Raw genomic sequence first — 27,329 nt, forward strand, 5'->3', positions numbered from 1 at the left:
CCCACGCCCTGCTCTTCTCTTGTGCTCAAGACCGCTAGACAGGGCCGCTACCCCGCTCGCTGCTGTGATCTGAACTGTAACTATGAGCACTCAGAATGAGTGCTCCAGTTACATGCAGCAGCAGCACTGACAGGGCGGGAGCCATTGGCTCCCTTCCTGTAAGTCACTCTTGTGGCCGCAGGAAGTGTTTTCCCTGCGATCACAAGTGGCCGCTCTGTCCTTGTGGTGTCGGTGCTCCAGTGACATCACTGTAGCATCGGCGCCAGGACAAGGGGAGCGCAGCCTCTTGTGACCGCAGGGAAAACCCTTGCGGCCACAAGAGTGAAGAGAAGAGGAGATGCCCGGACCCAGGTGAGTATAAGTGTTTGTTTTATTGTGTTATGTACTATATGGGCGGGGGAGTACACAGGGGCCTGTGTAACTGGGGGAGTGCACAGCGGGGGGTCTATATAAATGGGAGGAGCACACAGTGGGGCCATATAACAGCGAAGACACAGGGGGGCTATATATAACTGGGGGAGCATACAGGGGGGCTATAGACTACTGGGGGAGCACACAGGGGGTCTATATACTACTTGGGTCAGCACACAGGGGGTCTATATACTTCTTGGGGCAGCAGAATGGGGTCTATATCCAAGTGGGAGAGCACACAGGGGGCTATATACTACTGGGGGAGCACACAGGGGGTCTATATACTACTGGGGTAGCACACAGGGGGTCTATATACTACTGGGGTGGCACACAGGGGTCTATATACTACTGGTGGGGCACACAGGGGGTCTATATACTGCTGAGGCAGCACACAGGGGGTCTATATACTACTGGGGGGACACACAGGGGTCTATATACTACTGGGGTAGCACACAGGTGGTCTATATACTACTGGAGGAGCACACAGAGGTCTATATACTACTGATGGGGCACACAGGGGGTCTATATACTACTGGGGCAGCACACAGGGGGTCTATATATAACGGGGAGCACACAGGGGGTCTATATATAACTAGGGGAGCACACAGGGGGCCTATATATAACTGGGGGCAGCACACAAGGAGTCTATATACTGCTGGATGAGCACACAGTGGTCTATATACTACTGGGGGAGCACACAGGGGGTCTATATACTACTGGGGGAACCACACGGGGTTTATATACTACTGGAGGAGCACACAGGGGTCTATATCCAAGTGGGGGAGCACACAGGAGGTCTATATCCAAGTGGGGGAGCACACAGGGGGGCTATATGCCACTGAGGGAGCACACAGGGGAGCTATATACAAGTGGGGGAGCACACAGAGGGTATATGTAACTGGGGGCAGCACACGTGGTATATACGACGGGGGGCAGCACACAGGTGGTTTATATACAACTGGGACAGCACACAGGGGGTATATATACTTTTGGGGGAGCACACAGGGGGGGCTATATATAACTAGGGGAACACCCAGGCGTCTATACACTACTGGGGGAAGCACACAAGGGTATATACTACTGAGGGGAAGCACACAAGGGGTATATACTACTGGCGGCTGCGCACAAGGGGTATATACTACTGGGGGCAGCACACAGCGGTCTATTGTTGTGGAGTGCGTGTCGAGGAGGGGCCCCAGACATAACTTCGCTTGGGGCCCTAGAAATGCCAAGACCGCCCCTGCTCTTTTGCAGGGAGAGTCCCTACTTTTGAGCTAAGTCCCTCTGTCCCTCTTTGCCCCTTACATGTCCCTCTTTTTGACCTAAGAATTAGATTTGAATTAATAGACTTTGTACACACATCTGTAGGTGTTACGGATGCATTTTGGGGCTATGTTCCATGTTTAAGCCATTGTGTATCTGCGTCACCTATATGACAGTGGGTCAGTTACACATCTGTGACCCTGTCCGCAGTCGCGTGTCCGCAATTACATACAGGGTAACTAAATTTAAAGCGAATATACCATCAGGTACACATGAATAGAACTGCGCCGATGCCGGTGTCCCTCTTTGGCCATCCAAATAGTTGGGAGGTATGCTAGTTAGAGAGAGATGGATATGAAATAGATGTGTAATAGAGAGACAATCTGTGTTCCTTTGTCACATATACACACCCGGTACCGTCCTCACACTACACAATGTGAAAGAGAAGTTATTCTGTATCACACTGTATGCAGTATATGACATTACTTTGCAGTCCAGGGTCACGTGACGTTGTTCCGTACACTGTGGGAGCGCAGTACCCCTGTGTGGCCAGCAGAGGCAGCAGAGCAGCGCGGGTCCGGGCTCCGGATGTTTAGCGCTGGTGTCCGGGCAGCACGTGTGCGGTGACTTCCTGTGAGCGGCGCTGCTGCCGTATGTAGGTCACGTGTAGCGCCCCCTGTCGGGATCTCCTCAGCTGTATGTTGTGAGCGGACACATGTTGGATGTAAGGAGATGGCCGCCGGATACAAGTGAGTGCACGATCACCGTGTTGTTACGTGTGGGCAGCAGGGAATGGGGAGGGCACACTGCTCCCTACTCTAGGTGGGACCTGATTGTATATACCAGGATACATCATCATTGTGCTATCTGGGGGCCCCTATAGTCCTTATAGTGCTCTGCTCACATGAGGCAGCAGTCAGTACCTGGCCACAGTGGTCTCTTCTAGGGCCAGTGATTGGCTGTGGTGTCATGTGATCAGTGGGGGGGGGGGGGGGGGTGACAGTCCCAGCATAGTCAGAGCAGGGGCGGCTGTAGGAGTGAGTAAGGATCATTTATTTCTTTATGAGGTGTTAAAAAGAAAAAAAAAATAGATCTACAGGTATCATAGGGGGCGCTGTTCAGGCCTCCCTGTATGAGCTGACCTGCTAAACCTTAAGCCATTCATGTTATATTATATTTCCCCTATAGCGGTCACATTAGGGAACACGCCGGCTAGCTGTGACCTCCCCTGGCTATACCAGCTCCCCAGGCCCACAGAGATCAGCGTCTAAAGCTAAAGGAGTAGTCTTCCACGAGACAGACCCATTATGGCCTTGTTCAGACTTTGTGTCACTTGCCCCCAAAAATTCTTCATGAAAAAGTGATGATACTGGGCTCCAACAATGTCTGAGTTGGGAATACTGCAATGTCTTCAGGGACATAATAGTACATATATTGTCCTGCAGTAACGTGCGCGTTTCTAACCTTCTTTCTCTCGTCTTCTTTCCAACAGAGCCGTGGAACCATTAGAATATTACAGGAAGTTTCTAGTAAGTAAAATGTAATTAGTCCTTTCATGTAGCTTATATAGCACTGATATAGCGTCCTCGCTCACTATGATCCCTTCATGCAGATATTGCACTTGGTTAGACTGAACATCCCAGTGCTGTCATAGTGCTGACCATGTGGTTGTGTTTGTACTGTACACATTTAAAAGCTGTGAATAGACATGATTGAATGCAGGGATGGGAACCTCCGGCCCTTCAGCTGTTGTGAAACTACAATTCCCATCATGCCTGGACAGCCAAATCCAGGCATGGTGGGAATTGTAGTTTTGCCACAGCTGAAGGGCCGGAGGTTCCCCATCCCTGATCTAATGTTTATGGGGGCCGCCAGACCCTCACACACATCTAAGGGCCGTATTAAACAGCCCAATCACTAATGTAAGTTAGCGCCGATCTGCTAGATCACTTACTGAGCCTATTACATGACTTGATAATCTTGCAGCAAGGGCTGCACGGACATCATTACTGATATCCGGGCAGCCCTTGCCCTAGTGTAAAATAATAAACCTTATACATACCTGTTCACGCTCCCCGGTGTCCACGCTTCTGCCTGCTCCCCACAGCCGTCACTGGAACTTCTGAGCTGGTCTCTGAGGTGACATACTGCTCAGCCAATCACTGGCCGAGATGGGACAGTGCCGCAGCCAGTGAATGGCCCAGCAGCCTGTTACTTAAAGGGAACCATTCACCCCGTGGCCCCCGGCAGAAACTGACATACAGTGACATAAAGGTCAATATACTTACCACATTGCTCCCGGTCCCGTCCCGAAGCCCGTTGTTGACACGGAGAAATCGACGATTCTTCTTCTCGCGCCCATTATGGTAATGAGCGCCGCTGGGTCCGAAGTCCAGCCTTCTCCCCGCCTCCGACACTTGATTGACGCCAGGTCCTCTTCCTCCTCGTCTTCTTTCTTCTCGCCGGATCCCGCGCAGGCGCCGTGACAGTCGTTTTCGGCGCATGCACAGTTCACAATTGAAGCCGCTCCGCAGCTTCACTGTTTACTGCGCGTGCGCCGATTTGCTCGAAGACCGTATCCTGTTTACCGCGCAGGCGCAGAAGAGGTGACGAGACCATCACAGCGGCGCCTGCGCGGGAATTCGGCTGAAGACTGAAGACGTCAATCAAGTTCCAGGAGGCGTGGATGGGCGGCGACGAGAAGAGGACCTCATGAATAAGTTGGACTCGTCCGTCGTTTCCTATGGACGTTGCACTCATCTCAGCTCATTACCATAATGGGCGGGAGAAGAAGAAGCGGCGATTTCTCCGTGTCAACAACGGGATCCGGGACGGGACCGGGAGCGATGTGGTAAGTATATTGACCTTTATGTCACTGTATGTCAGTTTCTGCCGGGGGCCACGGGGTGAATGGTTCCCTTTAAAGGAAAAGTCCAGTGAAAATTTTTATTAGAGTATTGTATTGCCCCCCAAAAGTTATACAAATCACCAATATACACTTATTACGGGAAATGCTTATAAAGTGCTTTTTTCCCTGCACTTACTACTGCATCAAGGCTTCACTTCCTGGATAACATGGTGATGTCACTTCCTGGATAACATGGTGATGTCACTTCCTGGATCAGTCACTTCCTGGATAACATGGTGATGTCACTTCCTGGATAACATGGTGATGTCACGACCCGACTCCCAGAGCTGTGCGGGTTGTGGCTGCTGGAGAGGATGATGGCAGGGGGACACTGAGGGGCACAGGGCACTGGAGGGACACTGAGCATCCCTCTGCCATCATCCTCTACGGCAGGGGTGGGGAACCTTTTCCATGTCGAGGGCCGGTCGGGCATTAATAAAATCATTCGAGGGCCGCATACCGTGTGCGGCAGTTAGTAGCGTGGGTTTGCAGCACCCAGGGCAAGGCAAAGTATTGTTCCCCTAGTTCCCCTGCTATTGTAGTTAGCCCCCCCAGTGATGCCCCTTGTAGTCTAGTTAACCCCCAAGTCATGTCCCTGGTAGCCTAGTTAACCCCCCCCAGTGATGCCTCTGGTAGGCCTAGTTAACCCCCATCAGTCATGTCCCAGGTGGCCTAGTTAACCCCCATCAGTCATGTCCCAGGTGGCCTAGTTAACCCCCATCAGTCATGTCCCTGGTGGCCTAGTTAACCCCCATCAGGCATGTCCCTGGTGGCCTAGTTAACCCCCATCAGGCATGTCCCTGGTGGCCTAGTTATCCCCCATCAGGCATGTCCCTGGTGGCCTAGTAAACCCCCATCAGGCATGTCCCTGGTGGCCTAGTTAACCCCATCAGGCATGTCCCTGGTGGCCTAATTAACCCCCATCAGGCATGTCCCTGGTGGCCTAATTAACCCCCATCAGGCATGTCCCTGGTGGCCTAATTAACCCCCATCAGGCATGTCCCTGGTGGCCTAGTTAACCCCCATCAGGCATGTCCCTGGTGGCCTAGTTAACCCCCAAATAAAAAAAATAAACATCCCACTCACCTTACCTCCGTTCCCACGCTGCCCATGTCCTCTTCTGTCCCAGGTCCTCCCGCGGGAGACTGAAGACACGCGCCGCTCTGCTGGGGAAGAAGCCGGCATAGACAGCATCCTCCTGTGTCCGGCAGCTGTCACAGACACCGGAGGATGCTGTGTATGCCGGCTCCTTCCTCCTCCAGAGCGGCGCGCATCACAGGGGAGCTGCGGGCCGCATCGGGAGGTCTCAGGGGCCGGATGCGGCCCGCGGGCCGGAGGTTCCCCACCCCTGCTCTACGGGCTGGAATAAATTATAACAATCAGGTGATACTCTTTTTTACATAAGCAATAGTCTGCCAATTCGGCCTGATTTGGCAGATTATTGCTCCATGTAATAGGACCCTTAGTTAGACGGCCAAACCCTAGCTAGCAGTGTCGGGTCCAGATGTCTTGGGATAGTGTCTGACCAACCTATCTATGATCTGATTCAGAATAGTGCCGTAAGTTATGCCTGGTAAGTCCTCCTCTCTTCTGTCACATTGGAAAGAAAAAAAACATTTCCCTCTTTGCATCATGACTGGTGTGTTGTAGGCAAAATCCAATCCAGACATAGATTAGAAAGTAACTCCTTATGGGTCACAGTAACTGGCAATACCCAGTTGTCAATTTATTCATACATTCCTAGAAAGAACAGAGGAACAGCTTAAAGAAGGTTTCTGCTCACGATTAATATGTTGCTGCCCTGGCACAGAACAAACATGGTATCCTAGTCCCCTTATTCCTAATTTAAATAACCAAAACAACAATATATTATTGGAATAAAATAGACCACAATGTTTATTGCTGTTTGTATGTAAATTAAATTAAAGAAAACCATTCTTTTATTAATTACATAAATAAAATACCAATAACTATAACAACACATGTCCACCCTATTAATTCGGGAGACTAACCACCCTGTCAATAAACATCGCGTCAAAACCGAATCAAGTAAGGCAATGAGGGAGGGACGTTAATCTTCTCTAGCGACGAATGAGCTCTCACGCTCCTGCTCTCCTAATCAACATCTTTCTCGTGCAGGTAACAATGTTTTCGTCCCGGGCTGGGTGCTTGCCCTTGTAGATCATCAGTTGTAGTAGTCATGTTGACAGGATACCTTGCCCCCCCCCCCCCCCCACGCCGAAGTCTTTACCTTACTATTCTTACTTTTCCTCGCTCCCCCGGTGTCCTGCATCATTTTAGGGTCCCGGCTGAACAATCCTGTCTTCAATTGTGAGATAGACTTGTCTGGCAGTGACGACCCGCTCAGCCAATCACTGGCCGCGGAGCTGTCCTGTCTCAGAAGTGGAGGTGGGATTGTTCACCTGGAGACTGAAGATAATGTAGGAGGTTGCAGATTGCTAAAAATAGTCTGATTGTTATGTTCTGCGCCAGGGCAGCAACATTGTAAGTTAATTCTGAGCAGAAACCCCCTTTAATGCATAGAGGCTTCCCTTCCCCTGTCTATGGCAACCGGTATGCTGTCTATGGTGCAGCAGGTACAGGATGTCCAATGTGGAAGCTATTAGGGATGCAACTGATCAGAACCTCAATCAATGTTACATTCTGATTAACCATTTCTTCACTATATTGTTTTACAGAAGCAGAATTGTCGGCCAGACGGACGAGATCTGAGTGAATTTCGGACCACTACAATAAATGTTGGTAAGTCTTAGGATGATAAATTGTTGCTGCAGATCTTGGCCAACTTTAATGTGACACATGGGATGCTTCACATCGTAGATTCAGAGTAGAGTACCCCTAAAGATAGGGTGATTTAACCTCTTAAGGACGGAGCCAATTTTCGTTTTTGCGTTTTCGTTTCCTCCTTGTGTTTAAAAGGCCATAGCACTTGCATTTTTCCACCTAGAAACCCACATGAGCCCTTATTTTTTGTGTCACTAATTGTACTTTGCAATGACAGGCTGAATTTTTGCATAAAGTACACTGCGAAACCAGGAAAAAATTCAATGTGTGGTGAAATTGAACAAAAAAATGCATTTCTTTTATTTGGGGGGGTATTTGCCCTGGGGTAAAACTGACTTGTTATATATGTTCCTCAACTCGTTACGATTACAACGATATGTAACATGTATAACTTTTCTTTTCGCGCTTACGCCATTTACCCTGCGAGATCAGTAATGTGATTAATAGTTCGGGCGATTGCGCACGCGGCGATACCAAACATGTTTATTTATTTACTTTTATTTAAAACATGGGAAAAGGGGGGTGATTAAAACTTTTATTAGGGGAAGGGGCTTTTTACTAATAACAACACTTTTTTTTTTTTTATACTTATACTAGAAGCCCCCCCTGGGGGACTTCTAGTATAAGTGCACTGATCTCTCATTGAGATCTTTGCTGTATACTTATACAGATATGCAAAACAAGAGTCCGTGGAGCCTCAGTTACGAGTCTCAAAACACGGGATAGCCAGATATCTCTAGCCTGTTGCCAACCGGGTGCCTCCATGATGGGGAGAGCACCACACCACCCTGATAAATAACCCCTTAAGTCCCACTCGGTTGCGAGTATTGGAACATAGACAGGGAAACAACAGGGTGGCCCCTTTTGTCAATGTCTAACTCAAGGTGTGAGTATTGCGATCATGACAAGGGCTTACAAAGGCAGGCCTCCACCCACAGACAGCCGTTTCGGGGTATTTGCCCCTCGTCAGTGTGGGGTAGGATTCTGGCTAGTTGGGGCAATGACAAATAAACCAACAAAACACAGTAATCACTGAACTCAAGGAGAACAACTAGCCAGAATCCTACCCCACACTGACGAGGGGCAAATACCCCGAAACGGCTGTCTGTGGGTGGAGGCCTGCCTTTGTAAGCCCTTGTCATGATCGCAATACTCACACCTTGAGTTAGACATTGACAAAAGGGGCCACCCTGTTGTTTCCCTGTCTATGTTCCAATACTCGCAACCGAGTGGGACTTAAGGGGTTATTTATCAGGGTGGTGTGGTGCTCTCCCCATCATGGAGGCACCCGGTTGGCAACAGGCTAGAGATATCTGGCTATCCCGTGTTTTGAGACTCGTAACTGAGGCCCCACGGACTCTTGTTTTGCATATTTAAATTTTTGGGGGCATCAGTGGAGACTCTTGATTGAGTACTTCATTGGAGTTTTTTTTGCTGTTCTCCTTGAGTTCAGTGATTACTGTGTTTTGTTGGTTTATTTGTCATTGCCCCAACTAGCCAGAATCCTACTGTATGCTTATACAGCAAAAATCAATGAAATCGGCACTCATTTGCTTTTGGCTGCTGCAGCCGAAAGCATCCGAGTGCCGAGCCGGGATCAGCGCCATTTTGGCGAAGACCACGGCAGGAGTAGGATGTGTGGATCGGGACGTTGTCCCAGAGGAGCGATCCACCCCACTAGACACCAGGGAATTGCTGCATACAGTATTCGGATGCAGCTGTCAACTTTGACAGCTGCATCCGATTACTGAATTAGCGGGCCCGGCGATCGGACCGTGGTTGCTAATAGCCGCGGTCCCGGGCTCGCGGCTGGGTTCAGAGCGCGGTCGCCGTGCGGCTCCACTCTGAACACCTCTTGCGGACGCATGATGTACCGGTACGTCATGCGTCCTTAAGAGGTTAACCCTTTGAGGACCAGGCCCAAAATGACCCAGTGGACCACACAAATTTTGATCTTAGTGTTTTCGTTTTTCCCTCCCCCCTTCTAAGAGCTCTAGCACTCTCAGTTTTCTATCTACAAGCCATGTAAGTGCTTGTTTGTTACAGGAATAGTTGTACTTTGTAATGGCGTCATTCATTTTATCATAACATGTATGATGGAATTCCAAATATATTATTTATGAAGATATACATTGGTGAAATCGTAAAAAAGAATGCAATATGGTAACGTTTGGGGGGTTCCTGTGTCTACGTAATGCACTATATGGTAACAGCGACATGATACAATTACTCTATAGGTCAGTCCGAACACAACCATATGCAGGTTACACAGATTCTCTAATGTTATATATTTTTTTTTATGAAATCCTTTTTTTTTGGCAATTAAATATTAATAAAATGGGCCTATTATGACACTTTATAACAGTTTTATTTCTTCACCTACGGGGCTGTATGGGGTGTCATTTTTTCCGCCATGATCTCTAGTTTTTATTAATACCATATTTGTGAAGATCGGACGTTTTGATCACTTTTTATAATTTTTTTTTATATATAATGTAACATAAAATCGGTAATCCGTGTATTTTTTCCCTCTTTTCGTGTACGCCGTTTACCGTTCGCAATGACGCTTGTTATATTTTAATAGATCGGACAATTACGCACGCTATGGTATATTATATGTTTATTTATTTATTTTTATATGTTTTATTTATATAATGGGAAAGGGGGGTGATTTCAACTTTTATTGGGGGAGGGGTTTTGGGGTAGTGTAATAGTGTTTTGAACTTTTTTTTTTACACACATTTGAAGTCCCTTTGGGGGACTTCTACATACAGTACTTTTGATTTTTACTTTAAGGGGTTAATAACACGCCGCAGCGCGATCGCTGCAGCGTGTCATTACCGATGAGGTCCCGGCTGCTGATTGCAGCCGGCCCCCACCTCCTATGAAGCGCGCTCCGCTCCGGAGCGCGCTTCATAGCGGGAGAAACACCCAGGACGTAGAGTTACGTCATGGGTCGTCTGGGGACAGATTTCCATGACGTAACCCTACGTCCAGGGTCGTCTAGGGGTTAAAGAAGTATTTGCATACTTTATAGTGATGGCATATAGCTTCGATATCACCTTTATGATTTGTCAGACTCTGACCTCTGGTGTAGTGCTGGCTCCTCTTTACTGTTTTATACTGCATAGATGTGCAACTGGGGGAAGTCGGTGTTTATGCAAGTGGGCACGGAAAAGACACCGACTCCCCCTCAGTTTGAGGGATTAAAACTTTTATTAGGGGAAGGGGCTTTTTACTAATAACAACACTTTTTTTTTTTTTATACTTATACTAGAAGCCCCCCCTGGGAGACTTCTAGTATAAGTGCACTGATCTCTCATTGAGATCTTTGCTGTATACTTATACAGATATGCAAAACAAGAGTCCGTGGAGCCTCAGTTACGAGTCTCAAAACACGGGATAGCCAGATATCTCTAGCCTGTTGCCAACCGGGTGCCTCCATGATGGGGAGAGCACCACACCACCCTGATAAATAACCCCTTAAGTCCCACTCGGTTGCGAGTATTGGAACATAGACAGGGAAACAACAGGGTGGCCCCTTTTGTCAATGTCTAACTCAAGGTGTGAGTATTGCGATCATGACAAGGGCTTACAAAGGCAGGCCTCCACCCACAGACAGCCGTTTCGGGGTATTTGCCCCTCGTCAGTGTGGGGTAGGATTCTGGCTAGTTGGGGCAATGACAAATAAACCAACAAAACACAGTAATCACTGAACTCAAGGAGAACAACTAGCCAGAATCCTACCCCACACTGACGAGGGGCAAATACCCCGAAACGGCTGTCTGTGGGTGGAGGCCTGCCTTTGTAAGCCCTTGTCATGATCGCAATACTCACACCTTGAGTTAGACATTGACAAAAGGGGCCACCCTGTTGTTTCCCTGTCTATGTTCCAATACTCGCAACCGAGTGGGACTTAAGGGGTTATTTATCAGGGTGGTGTGGTGCTCTCCCCATCATGGAGGCACCCGGTTGGCAACAGGCTAGAGATATCTGGCTATCCCGTGTTTTGAGACTCGTAACTGAGGCCCCACGGACTCTTGTTTTGCATATTTAAATTTTTGGGGGCATCAGTGGAGACTCTTGATTGAGTACTTCATTGGAGTTTTTTTTGCTGTTCTCCTTGAGTTCAGTGATTACTGTGTTTTGTTGGTTTATTTGTCATTGCCCCAACTAGCCAGAATCCTACTGTATGCTTATACAGCAAAAATCAATGAAATCGGCACTCATTTGCTTTTGGCTGCTGCAGCCGAAAGCATCCGAGTGCCGAGCCGGGATCAGCGCCATTTTGGCGAAGACCACGGCAGGAGTAGGATGTGTGGATCGGGACGTTGTCCCAGAGGAGCGATCCACCCCACTAGACACCAGGGAATTGCTGCATACAGTATTCGGATGCAGCTGTCAACTTTGACAGCTGCATCCGATTACTGAATTAGCGGGCACGGCGATCGGACCGTGGTTGCTAATAGCCGCGGTCCCGGGCTCGCGGCTGGGTTCAGAGCGCGGTCGCCGTGCGGCTCCACTCTGAACACCTCTTGCGGACGCATGATGTACCGGTACGTCATGCGTCCTTAAGAGGTTAACCCTTTGAGGACCAGGCCCAAAATGACCCAGTGGACCACACAAATTTTGATCTTAGTGTTTTCGTTTTTCCCTCCCCCCTTCTAAGAGCTCTAGCACTCTCAGTTTTCTATCTACAAGCCATGTAAGTGCTTGTTTGTTACAGGAATAGTTGTACTTTGTAATGGCGTCATTCATTTTATCATAACATGTATGATGGAATTCCAAATATATTATTTATGAAGATATACATTGGTGAAATCGTAAAAAAGAATGCAATATGGTAACGTTTGGGGGGTTCCTGTGTCTACGTAATGCACTATATGGTAACAGCGACATGATACAATTACTCTATAGGTCAGTCCGAACACAACCATATGCAGGTTACACAGATTCTCTAATGTTATATATTTTTTTTTATGAAATCCTTTTTTTTTGGCAATTAAATATTAATAAAATGGGCCTATTATGACACTTTATAACAGTTTTATTTCTTCACCTACGGGGCTGTATGGGGTGTCATTTTTTCCGCCATGATCTCTAGTTTTTATTAATACCATATTTGTGAAGATCGGACGTTTTGATCACTTTTTATAATTTTTTTTTATATATAATGTAACATAAAATCGGTAATCCGTGTATTTTTTCCCTCTTTTCGTGTACGCCGTTTACCGTTCGCAATGACGCTTGTTATATTTTAATAGATCGGACAATTACGCACGCTATGGTATATTATATGTTTATTTATTTATTTTTATATGTTTTATTTATATAATGGGAAAGGGGGGTGATTTCAACTTTTATTGGGGGAGGGGTTTTGGGGTAGTGTAATAGTGTTTTGAACTTTTTTTTTTACACACATTTGAAGTCCCTTTGGGGGACTTCTACATACAGTACTTTTGATTTTTACTTTAAGGGGTTAATAACACGCCGCAGCGCGAGCGCTGCAGCGTGTCATTACCGATGAGGTCCCGGCTGCTGATTGCAGCCGGCCCCCACCTCCTATGAAGCGCGCTCCGCTCCGGAGCGCGCTTCATAGCGGGAGAAACACCCAGGACGTAGAGTTACGTCATGGGTCGTCTGGGGACAGATTTCCATGACGTAACCCTACGTCCAGGGTCGTCTAGGGGTTAAAGAAGTATTTGCATACTTTATAGTGATGGCATATAGCTTCGATATCACCTTTATGATTTGTCAGACTCTGACCTCTGGTGTAGTGCTGGCTCCTCTTTACTGTTTTATACTGCATAGATGTGCAACTGGGGGAAGTCGGTGTTTATGCAAGTGGGCACGGAAAAGACACCGACTCCCCCTCAGTTTGAGGTGTTGGGGCAGGGGGTCTCTTTTAAATATCTGGGGGTCTGGGTATCCAAAAGTATTAAAGCTTTTAATGAGCTTAATTTGATCCCCAGGATTAGAGAGCTAGAAAAAAAAGTGGCCTAACCCCTTCGTGCTGCAGCTAGTTTGGGCCTTAATGACCAGGCTAATTTTTCTAAATCTGACCTGTCTCACTTTATGCTCTTATAGCTCAGTGATGCTTTAACGTATGCTAGCGATTCTGAGATTGTTTTTTCGTCACATATGGCACTTTATGTTAGTGGCAAAATTTGGTCACTACTTTGTGTGTTTTTTGTGAAAAACATTAAAATATCATGAAAATTAAAAAAATTAGCATTTTATGAACTTTGAAATTCTCTGCTTCTAAAAAAAGAACGTCGTAGCACATAAATTAGTTACTAAGTCACATTACCAATATGTCTTCTTTATTCTGGCATCATTTCATAAACATGTAAAAAATATTGGTATTGACATAAAGCGCAATGTTTGGCGATCCTTTGTATATATGGTTAGTACAAGAAAAATAAATAGTAATGGCTACAGGTAAATAAATGGTTGTTTTTACCTTGTAGTTGATTGTTTTGGCGTAGTTCTCGGTAAGCGTTGTTAAAAAGTAGATCTTTTTGCAGATGTTTGATGCTTGGTAACATATATTGGCAATAAGATGGTGGTTGTAACCTCCGCTGGAGGCGCCCCGGCCGGCGGCACTACTCCGCGGTGGGTTACGTTGATGTTAGCGGTTCAAAAAATTCCCGGGAAGGCTGAGTGACGTCACTACTAGTACGGGAGCTCAGAGAGACCAAAAGAGTAATCAACGCGTTTCAGCAACAATAGCTATTGGCAACCGCTATTGTTGCTGAAACGCGTTGATTACTCTTTTGGTCTCTCTGAGCTCCCGTAGTAGTAGTGACGTCACTCAGCCTTCCCGGGAATTTTTTGAACCGCTAACATCAACGTAACCCACCGCGGAGTAGTGCCGCCGGCCGGGGCGCCTCCAGCGGAGGTTACAACCACCATCTTATTGCCAATATATGTTACCAAGCATCAAACATCTGCAAAAAGATCTACTTTTTAACAATGCTTACCGAGAACTACGCCAAAACAATCAACTACAAGGTAAAAACAACCATTTATTTACCTGTAGCCATTACTATTTATTTTTCTTGTACTAACCATATATACAAAGGATCGCCAAACATTGCGCTTTATGTCAATACCAATATTTTTTACATATATTACCCCCCCAGTGAACCTACGGGTGTTTGCTTTCTGACAGTGAGCAGCAATACAGTGCAGCGCTAGTGAGGGGTTATTATAACCTCACTTTTTTTAATTTCATAAACATATTTTACTTTTTACGGTGTTACGGGGCTTAGAAATTTATCAGCAAATTATCACATTTTCATGAAAGTTTCCAAAACTGATTTTTTTAGGGACCAGTTCTTTTTTTAAATGAATTTAGAAGTCTGGTATCCTTAAAACCCCCATAAGTGACCCCATTTTGGAAACTACACACCTTAAAGAATTAATCTAGGGGTATAATGAGCATTTTAACCCAACAGGGGCTGGAGGAAAGTATGCACAATTAGGCAGTAAAAAAAATGGAAAATTAAAATTTTCCAATAATATATACGTTTAGATTAAAGTTTCTCATTTTCAAAAGGAACATGAGAGAAAATGCACCCCAAAATTTGTAACGCAGGTTCTCTTGAGTACAACTGTACCCCATATGTGGGCGTAAACCACTGCATGGGCACACAGCCGGGCTCAGAAGGAAGGGAGCGCCAATTAGCTTTTCCAATGCAGATTTTGCTGAAGAAGTTTCTGAGCGCCAGATGCGTTTGCAGAGCCCCTGTAGTGTCAGCAGAGAGAAAACCCCCCCATAAGTCACCCCATTTTGGAAAGTGCACCCCTCAAAGAATTCATCTTGGTGTGTGGTGACCATTTTGACCCCACAGGTATTACAGGAAAGTATTCAAAAGAAGACAGTAAAAATGAAAAACTCGAATTCTTCCAATATGTTCGTTTAGTTTGAAATTTCTCAATTTCACGAGGAAAAAGAGGAAAAAAGTACCCCAAAATTTGTAACGCAGGTTCTCCTGAGTACAATGGTACCCCATATGTGGGCATAAACCACTGCATGGGCACACAGGAGGGCTCAGAAGGGAAGGAGCGCCAATTTACTGGAACAAAACCGCAGCTAGTAATGGTTATTAGAATAGCGCAGTTACTAAAATAAAATAAAAAAAATGAGATTACAGGTAATGTGGGGTGGTTACGGACAGTCTGGGGTGGTTATGGGCAACCTGAGGTAGTTACAGGTAATCTGGGGTGGTTACGGACAACATGGGGTGGTCACGGGCAACCTGGGGTGGTTACGGTTAACGTGTGGTGGTTATGGGCAACGTGTGGTGGTTACAGGCAACCTGCAGTGCTTACAGACAACGTGGGGTGGTTACGGGCAACGTGGGGTGGTTACGGATAAACTGAAGTGCTTATAGGTAATCTCGGGTGGGTACCTGTAATCTGGCATGGTTACCGCAATCTGGAGGGGGTCATTGGCAATTTGGGGTGGTCAGAGGCGATGTGGCGTGGTCAGATGCGTCGTGGCGTGGTCAGAGGCGACGTGCGGTGGTCAGAGGCGACGTGCGGTGGTCAGGGGCGACGTGCGGTGGTCAGGGGCGACGTGCGGTGGTCAGGGGCGACGTGCGGTGGTCACGGGCAACCTGCCGTGGTCACTGGCAACCTGCCGTGGTTACGGGCAACGTGGGCTGGTTACGGGCAACGTGGGCTGGTTACGGGCAACGTGGGCTGGTTACGGGAAACGTAGGCTGGTTACGGGCAACGTGGGCTGGTTATGGGCAACCTGCTGTGCTTACAGACAATCTGGGGTGGTTACGGGCAACGTGGGGTGGTTACGGGCAACCTGCAGTGCTTACAGGCAATCTGGGGTGGTTACGGGCAATGTGGGGTGGATACGGGCAACCTGCAGTGCTTACAAACAATCTGGGGTGGATATGGGCAACCTGCAGTGCTTACAGACAATCTGGGGTGGTCAGAGGCGCCGTGGCGTGGTCAGAGGCGACGTGTGGTGGTCAGAGACATCGTGGCGTAGTCAGAGGCAACGTGCGGTGGTTACGTGCAATCTGGGGGGTTACATGTAATCTGGCATGATTACGGGGAACTTGGGGGGGTTATGTGCAACCTGGAAGGGTTACAGACAATCTGGGATTGTTACTGATAAACTGAAGTGCTTATAGGTAATCTGGGGTGGGTACATGTAATTTGGGGTGGTTACGGGTAATCTGGAGGGGGTCACTGGCAACGTGCGGTGGTTACGGGCAACGTGCGGTGGTTACGGGCAACGTGCGGTTGTTAAGGGCAACGTGCAGTGGTTTCGGGTAATCTGGGGGGGGTTAGGGGTAATTTGGGAGTAAACTGCAATTATTACTATAATAAGTGTGTGTTTTATTTTTTTGTATGTTTGTCACTTTTTGTACTTTATACATTCATTTTCACTATATTACTAGGATTACTGTGATATTTTCTATCACAGTAATCATAGTTCAGTGACAGAGACCAAATTGGTCACTTTAAATTTTCAGAGTTGGCTGGTTGTGGAGCGCATGTGCACTTCATAACCAGCCAGGACGTCGAGGAGGAAGGAGCTACAGGATCAGGTGAGTATATGGGGAAGGGGGGGTGACAGGGGGGGTGGGGGGCGACTTGGTGGGTGGGGGGACATCACTTTTTATCCCCTGTCACCAATCATTCATGGTGACAGGGGATAAAAAGTGCCGGGATGCACGTTCCCCGATCACTGCCCCATGCTCTCCGCTACCTCCGGTGGCGGAGAGCATGGCGTTTTCATTCATTTTAACTTTTCCATCGCTGTGAACAGACATTAGTCTGTTCGCAGCGATGGCGGCGGTCATCTTGGATCAGATGGCCGCCGGGGGAGGGGGGTTAGTGATCGCCCTACTAGGGGGGGCTGATCTGAGGTCTGGGGGACACTTATTTAACACTGGTTATTATAAGTTTGTGATGTTATTATGTGGTTTATGAATTTTGTATGCTTTATCAGAAAATAATAAAACTTTGTAAAAAAAAAAAAACAAAAAAAAAATTCCCCTTCACTCTATATGTTTTAGCACCCCCTATATTGCATTGTATTCCGGGTATTCTCCTTCTGACTGTGTGAATGGTTTTTCTTTGGGTAAACCCTGTTACCTTTCCTTCCACCATGGGCTCCATTCCCAGCAATATCTTGGAGCCCGGCAGAGCTGAGAGGGTGACCAGATCCGTCCCACACATTTATTTGTAATATTCATGAGAATAAGGAACATCTGTGGTCACAGCTGTGTTTATTACTTTTCCATGTAATTTTTCCTTTATTCCACCATTGCTATGGGCTGATACATGTGATCTTATTACAGGGTCCATCACCACAGCAGATGGTTCGGCTCTAGTGAAGCTTGGGAACTGCACAGTAATATGCGGCATTAAAGCAGTAAGTCCTAAGAAGTGTGGCCGAGGGAGTGTCGTCTCCTCAGAGACCTGGTGCTGAGGTTACTGTAATCTTCAGCGTTCTATCCACTTATCATTGCCCTTCTCCATTTACTTGCCGCTTCATGAACTCATTGAATTTCCTTTGCTTTTATTTTAGGAATTTGCAAACCCTCCATCAGACGCTCCCAACAAAGGATATATAGGTCAGCAAATGAGGACGTCTAATTATTATTATTACTTTTATATAATTCTTCCTTTAAAACTTATTGTACTTGTCTGTCTGTATGGAAATACTCAGTTTGCTTCCACACATACATAAACACCTATACACATACATAAGATATACAGAGATATCTACATACATAAACACCTATACATATTACACATCCCAGCAGTGGAAGCTGTGATGAGCAGACATCTTTTCAGTCCCTCCACCATTCTCTTCTGTCTGGATCCAGATACAACAGCCGGTAAGAAGCTGCTTCAGTTGCTGTAACTTAAAGGGGTATTCCAGGTTATTTTGATATTAATTCTACTGATTTCTCTTGTAATATAATTAATATATCTCATTGGTTTCTATAATAAATTTTGTCTCTTTCTCTCTATTTTTATGTAAGTCACGTGTTTCTGTGACGTCACCGAACCGGAAGTGTGGGGACTTCCCCGACTCGGCCGGCCTCTTGGTGTTTATGTAGTTAGAAAGCTAGCAGAGCTTTACAAACGGCCTCCCTGCGCACGGGAGGTCACATGACACCCTGTTCCCGGGCGGCCTGTCAGTGTGAAGGAGGTCGCATCCACCTCCTGTATAATCACTAAAACCCTCCACCCCCTGCCAGTATAATCCTCCCGATGTCTCCCCCGGCCCCCTCCATCCTGTGTATACAGTCCTTTTCAAAGATCTCTCACCCCATCCCCCGGTCTCGGCACCTCTTGCACTCAGCTGACAGGCTCGCTCTCTCTCTCTCTCGCTGTGTGTGAAGCAGGAGAGATTTCTTTCCTGCTCCGTACACAGTGCCTGTCAATTGCCCCGATAAAACTCAGCTGCCAGGAACTGTGTACGGAGCAGGAAAGAAATCTCTCCTGCTTCACACACAGCGAGAGAGAGAGAGAGAGAGCCTGTCAGCTGAGTGCAAGAGGTGCCGAGACCGGGGATGGGGTGAGAGATCTTTGAAAAGGACTGTATACACAGGATGGAGGGGGCCGGGGGAGACATCGGGAGGATTATACTGGCAGGGGGTGGAGGGTTTTAGTGATTATACAGGAGGTGGATGCGACCTCCTTCACACTGACAGGCCGCCCGGGAACAGGGTGTCATGTGACCTCCCGTGCGCAGGGAGGCCGTTTGTAAAGCTCTGCTAGCTTTCTAACTACATAAACACCAAGAGGCCGGCCGAGTCGGGGAAGTCCCCACACTTCCGGTTCGGTGACGTCACAGAAACACGTGACTTACATAAAAATAGAGAGAAAGAGACAAAATTTATTATAGAAACCAATGAGATATATTAATTATATTACAAGAGAAATCAGTAGAATTAATATCAAAATAACCTGGAATACCCCTTTAATGTGTCCCTGTCATTACAAAAAAAAATTTTTTTTGTGATGTTATAAAGCCATGTAAAAAGTTTTGTTCAGTTGGAAGTCTGAGTGTTCAGACCCTGAATGAGTAGGGAGAGAGGTGCATGGCCAGTCCCTGTGCACGGCTGAGACAGTCCCGTAGACTTACATCAGGTGTTTGTCTAAGTCACGTAGCACAGAGCGTGAAGAAAATATGCACTCACCATATTACACCATAGTTCACCATATTACACAGAACGATGGTCGTTAGATACGATCGTTATTGCGATCGTTTATTACTTCTGATCTCAGGAAATCAATGAACAATGTGCTATTGCACTAAACGATTAGTGAAAAAATGCAGAACTTGAGTGAATGAATGCGGAATTACAGCGAACGATTATCGATAATTTTAGGTTCAGATCTAAATCCACGATCAACGACATACGAACGATTTTTCGATTGTTGCCTGCAATTACACAGAATGATTATTGTTTAAATTCGAATGATATAACGATTTTTTGCACGATAATCTTCCCATGTAATAGGGTCCTAAGTCACAATAGACAAGACTATAGACCATGTCTCGCATGGTATATAGAGATGTCTTACAGGAATGAATCAGATTCCTTTTTTCTTAATATCAAATTTTGTTGATGGACCAGATGCTAATATTTCACCCCACTACATAACAGCAGTTATATACTGTATGTATTATATAGATGGCGATGAAGCTCTTACTTACACTAGCACAATCTTGTTTTTAGTCCCTAATGTAGATCTCACACCATTATGTTCATCACGGTTCCGGCCCGGACCACCAGGAGAAGAGGCACAGGTCGCCAGTCAGTTTGTAGCTGATGTCATTGAAAAGTAAGAAGACGTGATAGTTTTGTAGTAAATGTGTATAGTTTTATTGATTCATAGGAAAGACATGATATCAGGGGAAATTTATCAAACATGGTGCAAAGTGAAACTGGCTCAGTTGCCCCTAGCAACCAATCAGATTCCATCTTTCATTTTCCAAAGAATCTGTGAGGAATGAAAGGTGGAATCTGATTGGTTGCCGGGGGCAACTGAGCCAGTTTCACTTTACACCATGTTTGATAAATCTCCCCCCTTAAGTAATCTAAATGAAATTTGCAGAGTCTGTAGGTGGGAGCAGGTCTTTTATCTCATGAAACCCATACACAGTGCCTGGCAATGTTTGGGAGCCCCTTAGGAAATGAAAGGAGCATTTTCTGGACATGCCCAGTGCACCCTAGGAATTCTGGGGTACCTTTGTTTTTGCGATCAGTTTGTTGTCCCCTCTCGTAGATAGTTAGTAACTTCATGAGACAGGAATATCCCCTTGGCTTGTGCAGTCCATTTGCCATCAATACTTATAATGTAAAAAAAAGCCTTTAAGGGTACAAACCCACTTAGCGGGTCTGCAGCGAGTCCCCTCACTGCGTATTTGCAGCGAGACTCGCTGCAGATCCCAGCCCTATACTTTTAATGGCAGACAAACACGCAGCAGGGATGTACATCCCTGCTGTGAGTTTGTGTGCAGCCCACCCCATTAACCTCCCCGGCCGCCGGAGCTAATACTTCACCTGATCCCGGCTCCGGCGGTTCCCGGTGTCTTCAGCAAGCTGGAGCGGGGACCAGGTGAAGTATATGCTCCAGCCAGCCGGTAGCCAGTAGCCTTATATGGAGTCAATTGAACATAGTAAAATGATCCATATTTGACCATCATTTCATATGTTTAGTTCACAGATAATACAGAGAGAAGACCTGTGCATTGCAAGTGGCAAAGTATGGATATCGCATTCCTTTATTATACATGGGTGTATGTTGTTTTATGTTATATGGTCCAAAGAAAGATCGGGCATTGTCTCTTTAAAAAAAAATCTTTTGACAAGTCAAAGGTTTTCATAGGTCAGGGTCTGGGAATTCAGATCCCCATTTATAATTACATAAAGCCTATTGATGGGTCAGAGTTAGAGATGAGCAAACCTGGAGCATGCTCGAGTCGATCCGAACCCGAACTTTCGGCATTTGATTGGCTGCTGAAGTTGGATAAAGCCCTAAGGCTATGTGGAAATCCTGGATATAGTCATTGGCTGTATCCATGTTTTCCAGACAACCTTTGAGCTTTATCCAATTTCAGCAGCCCCAGCTAATCAAATACCGAACGTTCAGGTTCGGATGGACTCGAACCCGAACCCGGTTCGCTCATCTCTAGTCAGAGTCTAGGTATTCAGATCCCTATTGGTCATTACATAAAGCCTATTGATCGGTCAGAGTCAGGATATTCCCCCCCCCCATTGATCATTACATAAAGCCTATTGATCAGTCAGGGTCTGAGAATTCAGATCCCTATTGATCATTACATAGAGGTTACTGGTTAGAGAAGCACTCGACTATGCTGCCGTTTCCATGTTTCTCTAATAGAGACACAACTTATTTATTTTCTGTGTATATAGTGATGGTTTGAAGATGAGTAGAATAGTCATATAAGACACACCAGCGTATGGCTCTGTTTTAACAGTTCTGTACATATTTCTCTTGTAGTTGGTTTGGGTTTTGTATTGTGATCTCGTGTGTCTGGATTATGACGGGAACCTCCTTGATGCCTGTATATGTGCATTGGTAGCCGCTTTAAGAAATGGTAAGCTATAGTGAGATTCTTAATGTCTCCAGCCCCAATTTACTATTTTATTATAGATGTATGTTTACACAACGATTATTTGATACTCAAAACAACGCCCGTGGTTTAGCATGTTCCAATGGCCGTTATTGCAATACCGGCCGTTGGAACATTAGTCTAGTTCAAGGTTGACCGCTGGGTGTGGTTCTTTTTTGAAGGTCCACTGATTTTAGTAGTAAAGACAGTGAAAAGGTCAGTGGAAAAAAAAAAACGACCATTGTTTGCGCAATAATGGCCATGAACAGCGGATGTTATTTTATACATAATATGAACCAATGGCCGTTGTTTCCATAGACTTTAATGGAAATCAGTGAAGTATGAAATCAATGGCACGTTATTTTACAGCATGTGAACATGGCCTAATAGTCTGTGTGAAGACAATACTTTCTTACACTGATGTACACACTGGCAGCTGCATTCTTTGCTGGTTAAGTGTCTGAACAGAACAGAATTAGTGATTTACTACGTAATAACTTATTTTTTTGTATATTACTTTGTCATTTTTGGTGAAAACCAAATCTTCCAGAGTCCAGTGGAGCAAACTGCATTACATCATAAGCATTAAGGGTGGGTTCACACTACGGAATTCCGCGGACATTGTCCGCGAGAATTCCGTAGTGTGAACCCGCCCTAAGAGAGGATACCAGTCATACCACACACCCGTCACCTCTGCACTAGACTTAAAGGGGTTATCCAGCGTGGGGGCACTTTTTTGGGGGGACCGAGGAGGAGGCGGCGGGTCCCGCATCAAGGCCGCTCAGCCACTCAGTGAAGAAGGTGGGATCCGAGCACTCTTCAAACGGATCCCGCCTCCTTTACTGAGTGGCTGAGCTGCCCTGAGACGTAGCGTCTCGGGCGGCGTCAGACCCCCTGAAGCGGCCGGGGACCGGAGCGCCGCGATGCGGGACCCGCCGCTGTAACCGGGAAGGTGAGTGGACGTCTTTTATTTTAGCCACTTCCTCCCCGGTCCCCCAAAAAAAGTGCCCCCTTGCTGGAGCACCCCTTTAACCCCTTAGCGACCCATGACATACCTGGTACGTCATGGTGCTGCGGGGGGTGTTCAGAGCGGGGGTCCCGCCGGGACCCCGCTCTGAACGGCGCTGGTCCCGGCTGACACGTGCAGCTGGGCAGTGCCTCTATTTAGGCACTTCAATGCAGCTGTCAAACCTGACAGCTGCATTGAAGTGCTTCATGCACAACGTCCCTGGTGTCTAGTGGGTCGGATCTCCCCCCGCAATGCGATCGCGGGGGGGAGATCCGTTCTTCTGCCCGGCCTGGGCCTCAGCGTCGCACTGACTCTGATCCCGGCTCGGCAATAGATTGCTATGGCCTGCAGCAGGCCATAGCAATCTATCACCGATATGATGGATCATTGCTGTGTATATACACAGCATTGATCTCTATGAGAGATCATTGCTGTGGATATACAAGTCCCCCAGGGGGGCTTCTAGTTGATGTAAAAAAAAAAAAAAAAAAAAAAAAAAAAAAGTGTTTTATTACTAAAAAATCCCCTCCACTAATAAAAGTCCAAATCACCCGCCTTTTCCCATTTTATAAATATAAATTAATAAATAAACATATTTGCTATCGCCGCGCACGTAATCGCCCAAACAATTAATTACATTTCCGATCTCGCACGGTAAACGGCGTCAGCGCAAAAAAATTCCAAAGTGCAAAATTGCGCATTTTTGGTCGCATCAAATCCAGAAAAAGTGTAATAAAAAGTCGTGATCAAAAAGTCGTATATGTGCAATCAAGGTACCGATAGAAGGAGCACATCATGGCGCAAAAAATGACACCTCACACAGCCCCATAGACCAAAGGATAAAAGCGCTATAAGCCTGGGAATGGAGCGGTTTTTAGGAACATATATTTGTTAACAATGGTTTGAATTTTTTAAAAGCCATCAGATAATATAAAAGTTATACATGTTATATATCGTCGTAATTGTAACGACTTGAGGAACATGCATAACAAGTCAGTTTTACCATAGGGCAAATGGCGTAAATGCAAAACTGCCCGAAATCAAAACAAATTTGTGTTTTTTTTCAATTTGACAGCGCAAATGATTTTTTTCCGGTTTCGCAGCATATTTTATGGAAAAATAATGCCTGTCATTGCAAAGTACAATTGGTTTCGCAAAAAATAAGCGCTCATGTACGTCTCTAGGTGAAAAAATGCAAGCGCTATGGACTTTTAAACATAAAATGGAAAAAGCAAAAGTGCAAAAACGAAAATTGGCTTTGACCTTAAGGGGTTAAAGGGGAGTATTCCTGTGTTAAGATATTACCTTGTACCCACACAAATAGGGGTTAATAAACTGGTTAGTGGGGGTTTGGGTTAAGTGTTAGCCAGTGTTTGGAATCTTTGCATACACACTGTGCACACCTTTTTATTTTTGGACAATTTTGTTCCTTGTCATTGAGATCAGTGGAGGTCCCAGCAGTCAGACCCCCCCCCATCAATCAGCTTCTTCCTGAGATGGGAATACCCCTTTAGTATCGTAAGAGTACAGCTACACAATGTGGAATTCTACAGCATTTCCACAAATGACCTTGAGTGGACTGTGGGTCCACACTAACAGCTGCATTCTCTGCTGGTTCAGTGTCTTAGGTTGGGTTCACACTACATTTTTGCAATGAAAAACTGATGAAAAAAAAAGTGATGCAACTGTGTGCGTCCGTTTTTCCATTGACTACCATTGTAAAAAAAAAAATGGATGAAAACGTGGTTGGCCTCATTTTTGTGTCAGTTAACCCCTTAACAACATAGGGCGTATATTTACGCCCTGATGCTGGTAAGGACGTTCAGAGCGGGGCCGCGCGGCTATAAGCCTGGGAACGGAGCGGTTTTAAGTGACATATATTTGTTGACAATGGTTTGAATTTTTTACCGGCCATCAGATACAATATAAGTTATACATGTTACATATCGTTTTAATCGTAACGACTTGAGGAACATATATAACAAGTCAGTTTTACCCCAGGGCGAATGGCGTAAAAACACATTTCCCCCAAATAAACAAAATGCGTTTTTTGTTTTTTTTTCAATTTCACCACACATTTATTTTTTTTCTGGATTCGCAGTGTACTTTATGCAAAAATTCAGCCTGTCATTGCAAAGTACAATTAGTGACACAAAAAATAAGGGCTCATGTGGGTTTCTAAGTGGAAAAATGCAAGTGCTATGGCCTTTTATGCACAAGGAGGAAAAAACGAAAATGCAAAAATCAAAATTGGCTCTGTCCTTAAGGGGTTAAATAAAAAAAAAAGGATCCTTTTTTTTTTTATATAATGGAAGTCAATGGAAAAACAGATCAAAACGGATGCACACAATTGCATCCGTTTTTTTTTTTCATCAGTTTTTCAGCCGTTTTTTTTGCAAAAACTGATTGCAAAAACGTTGGGGTTTTAGAAGTCTCTTCCACTTTTCTCTCTTTCTAAGTTGCCATAAATAAAAACCCCTCTGTCCCCAGAGTTTCTCCATTACAGTGGTGAATACACTATGCACCTCTACTGCTTTCCTGGCCCTGTTTCCACTACCCCCATAGAGGGTGCTCACATGTATCTACTACTTGCTGGTTTCTCTCTGTATATTATCCCCATTATGGAGGCAGACAGAGCCCCTTATGGGCCGTGCTCACCCTGTCAGATCATTTATTTGCTTTTTCTGCATAGCTTGTGAAGTGGCATAACAATGTTCTGTTCACTTGTTTATCCCCTGTCCGGCGGGATCTTTTACAAGTGGTTTGCATACTGTACCGTTATGCAGCACATTTATTTATAGAAATACAGATTATTGCAGACAACCACTGATCTGTGTAAGACATTTTATGGAAGGACTTGGGCACACAATATTTATGTGAACCAAACCCTGCAGTGTAGTCAGGACACACTACATAATGTAGAATAAAATTGTTGCATATAGACATAATAAACATGATTTTTATTGTTGACTACTGTTGGTCTCTCTTGCACAGTCCAATTGCCATCTGTTAAAATAAGTGAAGAAACGGGCCTGGCGCAAGTCCAGTTAGCATCTAAAAGTCCTCTGAACATCCTGAAGCAACCGGTGTCTACATCATTTGCTGTGTTTGAAGAGTAAGTAACTGCTGCATGATGGAGACGATGGAGTTTGTACAAATGCGACCGGATGCCTTTCCGAAAAATATCCTGCTAGACACCGAATAAAAAAAAGTAACAGTGATTTTATACCAGTGCCATGGAAGCTATGGCACCATGAGTGTTCTGTGATTTGATGGAGCCAAAATGTCACTGATGGACTGTTGTGTATGTGTGTGGGGGCTGGTGGTATCTGGCTTGGAAAGCGTAAAATAATCCAACTTAGCCTGCTAACACAGAAGTGAAGCTTAAAGGGGTTATCTTGGGAGCAGAAAAGGTCCATGGTCTACTTTCCTCCCCCTTGCTGTCTTGCAAGGATACCTTCTGAGACGAGGTGGCAGGAGGCACATCGGGAGCATTGCTTGCAGACGAAACCGTGTCAGCACAGGATGTTCAATAGCTGCCCAATGTTAGCAGTGTTGTGGTGACAATGGATCTGGTTTTTAATATAATTTTAGAGAAAACATAGTGTCATAGCTAGCAGCTTTCTTCCATTGCTGCTCAGATACCTGTTGAAGCACAGGGGTCGGCATGATCAGTCTGCGGCTCTATAAAGAGTAAGGGTCCTATTTCACGGGGGCCGACGGGGGCCTGATCAACGATGGAAACGACCACCGATCTGCTAAATCGGCGCTCGTTTACTGGGCCTATTCCACGGCCCGATCGTTGAGCGAGGGCTGCAGGGACGTCGTTACCGATGTCCTTGCAGCATACATTAGCTGGCAGGGCTTCTCCTCCGCTCCGTCTTCCTCCCCGGGTCCCGTGGCGCATCAGCAGCTCCGGAGCGGCCTGACTGAGCCTGTCAGACAGCTCAGCTAATCACTGGCCGCGGCGGTCCTGGCCTGTAATTGGCTGAGCGGTCTGATTACTCATTCAGGCCGCTCCGGAGCTGCTGATGCTGCGCCCGGGACCCGGGGAGGAAGACGGAGCGGAGGAGAAGCCCTAAATAAACGATCAGCCGATGACACGATTATCGGCTGATCGTTTTTTCTATTCCGAGTGATGATCGGCTGATTATTGCTCCCGTGGAATAGGCCCCTAAGTTGTGATGCCTTGTGTGTTCTGACACCTATGTGTTGTAGCCTGCAGTAAGCTTTAGGGTATGTTCTAACTACGGAATATGCAGCGATTGTGCACCCGGCCTGGACTCATGATTTATCATGCC

At 46.0% G+C, this 27,329-nt stretch overlaps 1 protein-coding gene across 1 annotated transcript in view; it reads left to right on the forward strand.

Moving 5' to 3' along the window:
- The first annotated feature begins 2,241 nt into the window (after window positions 1-2,241).
- Window positions 2,242-27,329, forward strand: part of EXOSC8 (exosome component 8) — a 28,418-nt gene continuing 3,330 nt past the window's right edge. The window contains exons 1-9 of the mRNA XM_069969937.1: window positions 2,242-2,423; window positions 3,167-3,203; window positions 7,282-7,345; window positions 17,722-17,795; window positions 17,952-17,997; window positions 20,119-20,224; window positions 21,103-21,148; window positions 21,908-22,004; window positions 26,023-26,143. Of these exons, the coding sequence (XP_069826038.1) occupies window positions 2,407-2,423; window positions 3,167-3,203; window positions 7,282-7,345; window positions 17,722-17,795; window positions 17,952-17,997; window positions 20,119-20,224; window positions 21,103-21,148; window positions 21,908-22,004; window positions 26,023-26,143 (608 nt within the window). The 5' untranslated portion in view covers window positions 2,242-2,406. The remainder of the gene's footprint in view (window positions 2,424-3,166; window positions 3,204-7,281; window positions 7,346-17,721; window positions 17,796-17,951; window positions 17,998-20,118; window positions 20,225-21,102; window positions 21,149-21,907; window positions 22,005-26,022; window positions 26,144-27,329) is intronic.

The sequence above is a fragment of the Dendropsophus ebraccatus genome, chromosome 5 (assembly GCF_027789765.1).
Source record: "Dendropsophus ebraccatus isolate aDenEbr1 chromosome 5, aDenEbr1.pat, whole genome shotgun sequence".
NCBI classification, from domain to species: Eukaryota; Metazoa; Chordata; class Amphibia; order Anura; family Hylidae; genus Dendropsophus; species Dendropsophus ebraccatus.